The 11478-nt window shown below is 45.9% G+C and overlaps 1 protein-coding gene and 1 long non-coding RNA gene across 2 annotated transcripts; one reads left to right on the top strand and one right to left on the bottom strand.

Annotated features, from left to right (window-relative positions):
- Positions 1 to 2457: 2457 nt before the first annotated feature.
- POU2AF3 (POU class 2 homeobox associating factor 3) lies at positions 2458 to 9596 on the bottom strand. The gene is made up of 4 exons (XM_026708991.2): positions 9507 to 9596; positions 6397 to 6457; positions 4862 to 5082; positions 2458 to 4335 (listed from the first exon to the last, which is right to left on the bottom strand). The coding sequence occupies exons 1-4, from the start codon at positions 9564 to 9566 to the stop codon at positions 3985 to 3987; spliced, it is 693 nt and encodes a 230-aa protein (XP_026564776.2). The 5' UTR covers positions 9567 to 9596; the 3' UTR covers positions 2458 to 3984.
- Positions 6120 to 10017, top strand: LOC148125070 (uncharacterized). The gene is made up of 4 exons (XR_015744696.1): positions 6120 to 6548; positions 7496 to 7929; positions 8176 to 8307; positions 9363 to 10017. It is a non-coding gene; the product is annotated as an uncharacterized LOC148125070 (long non-coding RNA).
- Positions 10018 to 11478: the final 1461 nt, after the last annotated feature.

The following is an 11478-nucleotide window of genomic DNA, read 5'->3' as shown; positions in this document are numbered from 1 at the left end:
AGCTTTCATTGGTTATCAACTGATGTTCTTGGTAGGTTTCTGCCATCCTGAATGTACTCACCAAAGGTGGAAGGGTGATCTAAGCTTTACAATCAGGTGACAGGAGGAGCCATTGTGGAGGTCAACCTTTTCTATAGCCAGGAAGGACCTTCTCCATATTGGTAACCCGCAATATGACATCACTGCATTCCTGATGGAATGTGGGGCTTGACAAGTCTTTCACCTGCTCCGAAGTAGGAGTCAGACTGGGGCTGGGTGCAGGCCAAGAAAAGGCTCATAAAGATTATCTGTCTGTTAAGGTGTGGCCTTTAGGACAGCAGCCGGGGACCGAGGCATCCATTGCTCCAGGTGAGTTGCTGGTGGCTCAACACCTGGGACCGCCAGATGGAGAGGGAAGAGGGGCTGGCCCCCAGCTGCTCCCTTGGGGAGCAAACACACTTATTAGGGAGAAGGGGATTATTTAAACAAAAAGGCAATTAATGCCTCTTTCCCTCATTAACACAGTTGAATATTGCCTTGGTTGCTATCAATATATATAGGGTATAGAGATAGATAGATAGATATAAAGATAGATAGATAGATAGACAGATAGATAGATAGATAGGTAGGTAGATAGATAGATAGATAGATAGATAGAGATAGAGATAGAGATAGAGATAGAGATAGAGATAGAGATAGAGATAGATAGATAGATAGATAGAAATGGGTATATAGGTATAGATATAGATGTAGATATAGATATATAGATATCAGATTTCTTGCCTGATCAGGGGGTTGGACTATTAGACCTCCAAGGTCCCTTCCAACTCTCTTATTCTATATCTGTATGCTGTATTCTGTAGGTATTTTGCATTCCCCAACCAGCATACAGAATATTGCTCCAATTTTCAGGAAATTTCTCCTTAGTTCTAGGTTGGATCTCTCCTTGGTTACTTTCCCTCCATTGCTCCTTGGTCCATGGTTGTCAAAGCTGAGAAAGTGTGCCTTGGTCAGTCACTTCATCCAGGGGCTGCTATAGTGCCTTCACCCTATGTCTGTCTGACATACAAGAGGTGTTTTTGACATGTTTTTGAAAGACTTTTGAAATTATTTTTTTTGTCAGGGCTCAGGACATCCTACACACATTGTGACCACCTCTTTGGCATAATTCTCTTGGGTTTCTGGCTGGCAAAGCCGGCTCAATGAAGGAGGACCTTGGCAGGGCCAACAGAGATGGTACCAATGCGGGGTGGGGGTGTGGGGAGTGAGAGTTTAAAAGCTCTTATTGTAGAGCTGGAACAAAACTGCAATCTTTGTGCAATCTCCACTAAGAGTCACTGTTTTGCAGATGCTGTTTTACAAAAAAACAAAAACAAAAAAAAACCACACTGGGAAATAAAATATATTGTTTCCCTCCTGTTCTCCCAAGCCATGTCAGAATAGATCAGCGGTCTCTAAACTTGGCAACTTTAAGACTTGTGGACTTCAATTCAGCTTTGCTGGCTGGAGAATTCTGGGAGTTGAAGTCCAAAAGTCTTAAAGTTGCCAAGTTTGGGATCCCTGGAATAGATGCCGGCACTGAAATGCATGTCAGAAGTTTGCTTTGTCTTTCAATGCAGCAGAAGGAATAAAAGTGATAAAATGAAGCAACCATTGTTGTTCTACATCATATCATCTTGCACTCTCATAAAATCACAGTGATGCTGTGTTGTGGTTCGCCGACAGCCGGGGTGGATGGCAGAGGTATCGGACAGTGAGGACGAAAGGGAACCAGTCAGGGAGTCTGGCAAGGACTTGGACAAGGGTCCTGCATGTGATGCAGGGATGGGGCCAAGACCATCTGGGAGTGGGGTGCTGCCTTTGGAGCGTTCGGAGTCTGGCAGCAGCGAAGCAGAGGGTCCCGGGGACCCTGTTCCCAGTGTGTGTGTGTGCGCAGGGCTGCTAGAAGGAGAGAGCAGCTGAAGCAGCAGGGGCAACTCGGGAGTAAGGCTGGGAGGTGATTGCCTCTCCCATAAGGGATGAAAGCCAGCCCTCGGTGATGTGTTCTTTGCAGGAAGCAAAGAAGTTCATTAGATTCTGATTCCACATCGAAGCTCTGAGAACTCTGGTTTGTCTTTGCTGGAACTTCTGTCAGTTTATCTTCTAATTCAGGGGACATCTGTTTCTTGGCAGCCTTTTACAACCCTGAAAGGCGTGCTCTTATCTCAGACAATTGTGTTTAATGGGTTTTGGCTGGGAATGCAAATAATTCCCAGCATCACATTAAAAAAAGGTTTGCCTTTACACACGTTTCCTTGATTTGAACAAAGCCTGGGTCAGAACATGTTGATCCTTCACCATGACTTTGAGGATTATTTCTCCTTCTCCTTCTCCTTCTCCTTCTCCTTCTCATTATTATTATTATTATTATTATTATTATTATTTCAAAGTGCCATTTTAGAGTCCTTCTTTTTTTAAAAAACAAATTTTTATTGAAAGTTTGAATAGCAATAGGGAAGTTTATTCATAGTAAATCATAAAGTTACAAACGGAACTCAGAAAGAAGGAAAAGTCATTTTTTTAAAAAGGGAAAACAGGTCAGAGAAAACACACACGTCTTTCCCGCCCTGCTGACCACTTGGCCTTCGTTTAATGGAATCTTAAAACATTACACCTTGATTGGTTGGAAGAAGAAACATCAGCAAGTGGTTTAAAAGTTTGTTTGCTTCCTTAAGGAAACACAACAGGAAAAAACACAACCCTAAGATGAATTCAACCTATATACTTATCAGTTTGCTGGAAAAATAAACATACATATTTGATCAGAGTGCAAAGATATACACATCACTTTTATGAGAGTGATCAAGTCATTTATCAAGCATTTTGCTGGTTGAGGTATGCAAGCTTCCAGATCTCACAGAATTCTTCAATGGGGAGGCAATGACATTTTCTGGGCTGGCAAATTTTAAACGTACAAATAGTCCACCAGGGAAATGTCTTTTTGTGGGTAAATGTTAAGCCCCTTGTTGTTTCACACTCTGAAATCTTGCAGCTGTTAATCCTAGAGGATAAAATCACCTTAATTGATTTACTAATTGTTTTTTTTAAGTGCATTCTTAGCCCTTGGAGGCATGGCGTGCTGATGGCATGGCAAATGCTAGAATGGACAAAATTGTCGAATAAGATGATACTGGAAGTTCGGGATTTGGAATGCAGAGCCTCACAAATTATACAAAATAAGAGGCAATTTGCAAACACACCCAAGCGGGTTGCAGAAATACACTTCTCTTGCAGAGGTTCTATTCAGGTGGTTCTGACCAGTTCTGGAGAACCGGTAGTGGAAATTTTGAGTAGTTTGGAGAACCAGCAAATCCCACCTCTGATTGGCCCCACCTCCATCTATTCCCCACCTCCCAAGTCCCAGCTGATTGGCTGGGTCTTCTTTGGTTGCCCTGCATAGGAGAACGGAGCTGGAAAGCAGGTTAGTGGAGTGGGGAGGGGAATGGGGATTTTGCAGTAAACTTCCCCCCAGGGGTGGGGAGGGAAGGGGGATTTTACAGTATCCTTCCCCTGCCATGCCCACCAAGCCACACCCACAGAACCGGCAGTACAATTTTTTGAATCCCACCACTGTTCTTTTGGTGCAAAATTTGGATTATTTTGTGACAGATCTTAATGGAGACAGATTGTTTTAGCCCAAATCATCCTTGAGAAGGATTTCCTCTTTTTGTACTCAACCCATTGTTGAATTCCTGAAACCTCTAAAGGAGGGGTGTTCAGCCTTTAGCAGCTAGAAGATTTGTGGACTTCAATTCCCATGGCTGGCAGGGGAATTCTGGGAGTTGGAGTCCAGAAGTCTTCAAAAGGTGTCAAAGGATGGACACTTCTGCCTTAAAGCTCACATCCTGCCTCCTCCGTGTTGGTTGACCTGAGTAAAGGTGTCATTTGGAGTGCTTAGAAAACCCAAAACAGGAACCTGAGTCCACAGAACTCCTGCCTTCATCGGAGGGAATGGCCGTTGCTAGACTAACTGTAGCACAGATCCCAACTCCTATCCTTCCAGAAGTCGTCTGCCACTGAGACCGAAGGGGCGTAGTCTTTGCAGTCCAGGGTGGCGTAGGGAAAGTATTCAGGGGCTCGAAATGTGTCCAAGTGCTGGGAACCACACGGGGTGCAGTAGCAGGTCGATAGGCCGGAAGTGTGTGGGCTGTGGTTGTGCGGCTGGCAGGTACGTTCCTCCAGGGACGGATACATGCAACTCCTGCCATCCAGAGTTGGGCAGCTGTAGCCAAGCGGGGCGCAAGGAGGCATTTGAGATGGGGAATAGCTGTAATCGAAGGAGCTGGAGGGGTCAACAGCCTCCGGGGATCCAGAACCCTAAAAGAAGAAAACAAGGATGAAGGGCCTACTCTTCGGGGTGCAAATTTCATTCTGAATTCACAGGATGTTCAGAAGTAAGCCGGGTCCAAGAGGGCTTAACTCCCCAGTAAGAGTTCACCAAGTAGTGCCGATCAGCTAAAGCAGGGGTGACCAACCTTGGCAACTTGTGGACGGAGCTGAAGTCCATTGGTCTTCAAGTTGCCAAGGCTGGGCACCCCTGAGCTAAGGCAAAAGAGCACCATCCGAGTTCCAAGATTGTACATCATCTTCAGGTTTGCAAAAAGCGGACAGGTTTGTGAAAATAAAACAGAGAAACCCTTAAATGGATGGTTTTGCTTTCTATGGGCCAAGTCATTGCCTGCTGATTCTCTCAACTGCACCAATTCTTCCCCTCATTGTTTCACACTTTTAGCCCCCTGCAGCTCTTCCCTTGCCCCAAAGCAGGTGTTTTCTTCTAGGGACCGGGCAATATAGATTTGGGAACCTCCCTCCTCCCCACCTGTAGATACAGAAACTCACGTACCAGGCAGGTGAGGGCTGGCTGGAAGCTCTCAGGTGAGCAGGGCAGGTTGTCCTGTGCCAAGGTCAAGGGCATCTCCAGAGGTGGCTCAGCTTGAAGGCAAGAATCCACCAGCTGCTCCAAATAATTGGGAATTTCCTCGCAGGAGGTCCCGCTCTGGAACTGCCAAGGTTGTTGTAAACAGCTAGATAAGCAAGATTCAGGTGCCGTATCGATGTAAGGAACTAAGAAAAGGAAACAAGGTGAGAGAACTCAGCTTGGCTGTGAAATAGATGTTGGCAGAGAGACTTTAGCCTGGCAAATAACAAATATCCGGGAAAACTTTGGCCTAGCAAAAAATGTGCATTAAAACTACAGGCAGTCCTTAACTTACCACCACAAATGGGCACCCCAAATTTCTGTTATTAAGTGAGACATTGGTTCAGTGAGCTTCGCCCCCATATCTTGCCACGGTTGCTATGTGAATCATTGCACTTGTTAAGTTAGCAACCCGGTTGTTAAGTGAATCTGGCTTCCTCTATTGACTTGGCTTGGGTGACACGACAACTGTCATAAATAGGAGTCAGTTGCCAAGCATTCAGATTTGGATCTCGTGGCTATGGGGAGGTTGCAACAGTTATAGGTGTGAAAAAATGGTCATAAGTCACGTTTTTCAGTGCCGGTCACTAAAGGAAATGGTTGTAAGTTGAGGACAAGCTACCTGTATGCCTGACAAAATATTTTTTTCAGGATGCCAAAGGCACAGAAGCAGAGCTCGAAAATCCCAAATCCAATGAGGATTTCCTGCCCGAAACTACATTTTTTCCCCTCTTCTTATTTCTATCTTTCTCTGCTTAAGAGAACTGATAGCCCCCTTCTGCCGAATTCCTCTAAAGAGCTCAGCGTCTGCTCTTTGGATTTTCTGCTTCTTCACTCAATTTCAATTTCTCACGGTTTCCTCGTCCTTTGCTAGCACACAAGAATCGGGAGAAAAATGCCTGCATATCTAAAACCCCATTACACCCTGGAGCATTTTGTTGGCCCGGAAGGAACAGATAGGAGATATAAAAAGATGGATTTCTTGTTGGGATTTCTGGATGAAAGAGAGAGAAGAACAGCTGCAGGAGGGAAAAACAAAAGTGAGCATGACTGGTTGCAAACAAACCCACCCCAAGAAGAGGAAAAGGAATGAATGCGGCGGGTGGCTTTAAATCCACTCCAGAGAGAACAAACCCATCTGGAATCTCTCTCTCTCTCTCTCTCTCTCTCTCTCTCTCTCTCTCTCTCTCTCTCTCTCTCTCTCTCTCTTTTAAGTTGGTGAGCTCCCACCAACCTTCTCCACCCAGCCTGGATGCTCATCTGCATTTAGCAAGCTCCTGCCCGATGCGGATTGGCCATTTTCACAATTCAATGCCCATGCCCAGCCGTAAGTCGAGATTCAAGAAGAAAACGGATAGGAATAGGCATAGAAAGCTCGGATGGAGTGTTTGTGTGTGCTTTTTGGGGGGTGGGTGGGGGGTGCTGGGGAGAGGAGAAGAGGGGAGCTGTTTTGTACCAACCTGTGCAGAGAGGCGAAAAAGCTTCACCAGCCTGGACGTTTCTACTGCATTCTCCAAAAACCTGAGAATAAAAAGGAGCCAAGCAATGTTTCTCTCCAATAATGAGACAGAGAAGGATTCGCTGCCCTGATCCCCTTCCTTACATGGCACAGGTAAGCCCAGGATTTCTCTCCCAAATGGAGAAAATGTTGAGATGCTGCAAGGCAATGAAGGAGAGTAACTCCTTCCTCGGGTGTATTTAATCTGGGGACTCTTCCTCCATGTTATTCCTTGGCTAAATATAATTTAGGGGTGCCTGATGTCCCAAGGCTCAGCAACCTTTAAATGTAATGGATTGTCCACTGTGTAAAAAAAAAAATCTGCATCCTGAGTGGGCAGTTTGTGAAAAACAGGAAGGAAGGAAGGAAGGAAGGAAGGAAGGAAGGAAGGAAGGGAGGGAGGGAGGGAGGGAGGGAGGGAGGGAGGGAGGGAGGGAGGGAAGGAAGGGAAGGGAAATGAAAAGAAGGAAGGAAGGAAGGGAGGAAGAAGAAAAGGAAATAGAGAAGAACGGAAGGAAAGGAAAAGGAAAGGAAAGAAGAAGGAAAGGAAAGGAAGGATGGAGAAAAGGAGGAAAGGAAATAGAGAAGAAGGGAAGGAAAGGAAAAGGAAAGAAGAAGGAAAGGAAAGGAAGGATGGAGAAAAGGAGGAAAGGAAATAGAGAAGAAGGGAAGGAAAGGAAAAGGAAAGGAAAGAAGAAGGAAAGGAAAGGAAGGATGGAGAAAAGGAGGAAAGGAAATAGAGAAGAAGGGAAGGGAAAGGACAGGACAGGGAAGGAAAAGAGGAGAAAAACACTAATGTATAAGTGAATCACATCAGGGCAAGATTTCTTACTAGCAGGTGGAGTCCTTAGAACTGACCATCCTCTTCTGCTTGCTCATTTTGTTAGTAGCTTCTTTTATGTGAGATGCAATGTGAGGTTATAAACTCCAGAAAGATTGGAATCAAATAAAAGAGCCTTGTGCTCAGGAAACCCGGGGGGGGGTGGGGTACCGTCATTCTCAAAAACGGGAGTAAAATGTTTCTGTTGCACCTGTAGAAATTTCTCTTGAAATGGTTGCAGGGCCACCTCACCAGAATGTTCTGCTTTTGCTTTTCAGCTCCTGTCCTGCCAAAGTTGAAGTCTAAGGTCAAAGGAGATGCGCCGAAGGAAACACCCGCCAAGATGCTGAGCAGCTGGGGAAGATACTGGAGGAAACAGAATTTTTGTCCTGGCCAGAGATTGCACTAGAGTTTTTCAAACATGGCCCCTTTAAGGACCATAGACTTCAACTCCCAGAATTCCCCAGGCAGCCATTTTGGGAATTCTGGGAGTTGAAGTCCACATGTCTTAAAGTTGCCCACACCGAGAAACATTGGAGTAGATATCTCTTTACTCCTCTCTGATGTGTTTTTCGTGGGAGAACAGGAATAATTTATTTTTCCTGGAACAAGGAACAGGAACAAACTGGTTTGTTACAATGAAGGCTATGGCCCTCCAAGGATTTTGATGCCCTGGTGACTTTTCGCTAGTTTATTCTCTCCTCCAGCTTTGCCCTGCCTTTCACACCGGCTGTTTTTTTTTTTTTCCTTTTCTACGTTTGGCAGCCAAACGTTGCACATTGCACTTAACCAGGAATCCTGGGAGGTTCGGTTTACCAAGTGGGCTGGGATCCGTGCGGCACACTTCAGTCACAAAGGGTTAGGATAGAACCACGACAAACCCTCCAAAGGGTGAATTCCATCCCCACCTTCCTTCCCGAGGCAACCCACCCACCGTGGTGGCCAATCCAGAGGACGGGAAAGGAAGGGAAGGTTCACACCCACGCTGGCTGGCTTCGGAAGATTTGAAACAACCCTTGGTTTTCAAAAGGACCTTTTGAAATGCTCCTCCAGGTGAGAAGGAAAACAAAAGAAAAGAAATGTAACCCGAGGATTATCTGGCAGGAGAACAAGTGCTGCAGTTGTGAGCAAGGGCTGGATTACTCTCCCCATTGGCAATGAGAGTAGCACTGAGGAACAGAAGGCAGGTCCTCCTGAGATCTTCCCTGGGGCGGGGGTTTAACTAGATCCACGGAAAGCCGTGGGAAGGTGGCAGGTTGCAGGAGAAAGAAATGGCCACCTGCAACCTCTTCTTGGCCAGATCCACCCCGGAGAACTTCTCCAGTGTTCTGTTCTCTCTTTTAAGGGAGGGTCGGGAGCGAATTCTTGTTCATCAAGTTGGGTGAGAATTGAAAGAAAGCCAAGGAAGAACATTTGAGGTCCCTAAGGAAAGCTGGAGTTTGTTAAGAGGGGGCTTTGTGAAGCATTGAGGGTTCTGTTGGCTGAAAGCTGAAGAAACGATGGAGGGAAATGACACTTTTTTTTTGACAGTAACCAAAGAATTTATTGGATGCCTAGTAGGAGAACATCTAACCTATTAATAAAAGAGAACCTTTGTGGCTCAGGGTTGCTGTGGGGTCCTTGCTGCTCCCTGACCTTGGTGGTGGTTTCCTTGCAGACGTTTCATGACCTAACTACATAGCATCATCCGTGTAAGAAGGGAAGGGGGGTTGCAGAGTGGAGGAGAAGGAGGGAAAAAAGGAATAGGAGGAATGTAAAGTCCTTGGTGCTTTCTGAATTTGGTTATTTTCTTGTAGATGTTTCATGACCCAACTGGGTAACATCATCAGTGCTAGAAGGGAGTGGGATTTGTGGAAAGGAGGAGGAAGAGGAAGAGGAAGAGGAAGAGGAAGAGGAGGAGGAGGAGGAGGAGGAGGAGGAGGAGGAGGAAGAGGAAGACAGTGGGGTCCTTGGTTGGTTGGGAGCTGGGTGGTTTCCTTACAGATGTTTTATGACCCAACTAGAGAACATCATCAGTGCTAGAAGGGAGTTGGGGTTTGCAGGGAGGAAGAGGAGGAGGATTACTGTGGGGTCTTGGTTACTCTCTGAGCTTGGTTATATTCTTGCAGACATTTCATGACCCAGCTAGGTAACATCATCTGTGCTCATGTTGACGATGACACCGAAAATGCAACCCGAAGCCCACAGTTGATCTACTGAGAGTGGCTCCTTTAATAGCTAAGCTTGAGAAGAGATTCAAAGGAGATGCTTACAGCTTCTGCCACTGGGGCCTGTTTGGCTCTTCTCTGCTGCAGAAGTTCCTTCACCGTCATCTTCACTCGGACGCCTTGGTAGATCTTCGCCTTCCCTGCAAGGAGAGCATGAGAGATGCCTTTTGGCAGAGACAAGAGCCTGGGAAGGTCCCTGGCCAGGGGGAGGTTCCAGAAGTGATTGGAACTCGTTGCATGCTTTCAAGAGCTACCCCCCAAAGCACCGAGACAGCCACCTGGGGCTTCTCTAAAGCCAACTCTGGTTCCAAGAAGTGGCAGCTTAGCACACAGTGGGAGGACAACAGTTCTGACATCTTCTGACTTGGATCCACAGTTTAATAAACCACAGTTTATTAAATAAACCACACTTGGCGAGGTTTGCCCATTGTATTAAATGGGTGTTTTTCAAACTTGTCCATTTTTTAGATGTGTTTCTTCAACTAATGGCATTCCCCAACCAGTGGAATTCTTTCCTCCCTCCCTTCCTCCCTCCCTCCAATTTCCTCCTCTCATTTCCTTTTCCTTTTCCTTTTCCTTTCCTTTCCATTCCCTTCCTTCATTTCCCTTCCTTCCCTTCCCTTCCTTTCCTTTCCTTTCCTTTCCTTTCCTTTCCTTTCCTTTCCTTTCCTTTCCTTTCCTTTCCTTTCCTTTTCCTACCTTTCCTTTCCTTCATTTCTCCCTCCCATTTCCTCCTTTCCCCTTTCTTCCCTCCCTCCCTTCTTCTGACATTCTGTCTTTCCTGCATGGGTTCACAGCCTGGGACCTCCCTTTAGTTCACCCCCAAAATAACACCCTGCACAGAATTGAGGCCAGCTGAGAAAATGCGGCCCCAATGCACCCAGGGTGGGTCAATCTAAAGCAAAGGGTAGATTTGAACCTGGAACTCCAAACACCGGGAAACTCCAGGCGCCCGACTGCTTCAAATGTCAGCAGCAGGATTTAGACTGAATTCTTTAAATGGGAAAAGTTGCCAAGATTTTTTGTGTGTAAATGAGCTTCTGTAGGGAGATTAAGATGAGCTTAGCAGGATTGCATTATCTAGGTCTCTAGTCCTGCCTTGTGTTTTTACAGAGATCCCCAGCACACTTTTGAAAAGAAAGTCGCGAGAGGCACATTTTTAGAATATATTTAAGTTGTCCTCTTTAAACCTCTGCTTTCGACTCTAGCTGACACTTCGGGCAGCTCACAAAAGGAAGAAGAAAAGAGCCCCGCTCAACAACAGCCAACAAGAAAAGGAGTGAATTGTGTTTCCGGCTTATCACTAGCCAAATGCTTCCTCTGAACCTAAAGACTTCCAAAAGAGATGACTCTTATTCCCAATATATTTACTGAATCTCCTCTCAAAGTGACCGTCCCTACTTCTCTCACCAGGAAGTGCTAGAGTTTTAATCACCCTTTTATTCACCAGCTTCCTCTTCCCCCAAATAATGTAGGTGCTCAATCCATCACCTTGTATAAAGATGTCTTCTCTGTTGGGGTCCTATCCTTTTCCTAAGGATTCTAAACATAGGTTGGTAACAACACATCATAGTCGCAACCACCAATGGGTTCCCTGATTTTATTCAATTTTCACTGCCTTGGGGGAAGGGGGAGATTAATTATCTTAGCCTCATCCCCACCCCGCACCCATGCTCTCACTTTAAACCTGCTTGGCTATAGATTGCATCACTTGCACACACACACACACACACACACACACACACACACACAGAGAGAGAGAGAGAGAGAGAGAGAGAGAGAGAGAGAGACAGACAGACAGACAGACAGACAGACAGACAGACAGACATTTCTTGTCTGGATCCCTCAGCAACTTGGGGTGGGTGGCATGTTTTCTTGCACACATATCTGCACACATTTCTTACACACATGAGTGCACGCGCGCACACACGCACACACACATTTCTTCTTTGGGTGCCTCAGTAACTTGCGGTATATGGCAAGTTTCTTATTTACTATTCATCTCTAACTCAGAAGC

The sequence above is a fragment of the Pseudonaja textilis genome, chromosome 9 (genome assembly GCF_049901715.1).
Source record: "Pseudonaja textilis isolate UNSWEBS1 chromosome 9, rPseTex1.2, whole genome shotgun sequence".
Lineage (NCBI taxonomy): Eukaryota > Metazoa > Chordata > Lepidosauria > Squamata > Elapidae > Pseudonaja > Pseudonaja textilis.
The sequence above is the reverse complement of the archived record's forward strand: the minus strand, read 5'-3'. Positions and strand labels throughout refer to the sequence as shown.

Excerpts from the sequence above, each read along its gene's own strand:
- POU2AF3 (XM_026708991.2), bottom strand. The coding sequence starts at position 9,566 with ATGACGGTGAAGGAACTTCTGCAGCAGAGAAGAGCCAAACAGGCCCCA. Across the intron at positions 6,458-9,506 it reads AGGCCCCAGTGGCAGAAGCT|GTTTTTGGAGAATGCAGTAG; the intron begins GTAAGCATCTCC and ends TTTTATTCTCAG. Across the intron at positions 4,336-4,861 it reads AGCCAGCCCTCACCTGCCTG|GGTTCTGGATCCCCGGAGGC; the intron begins GTACGTGAGTTT and ends TTCTTCTTTTAG.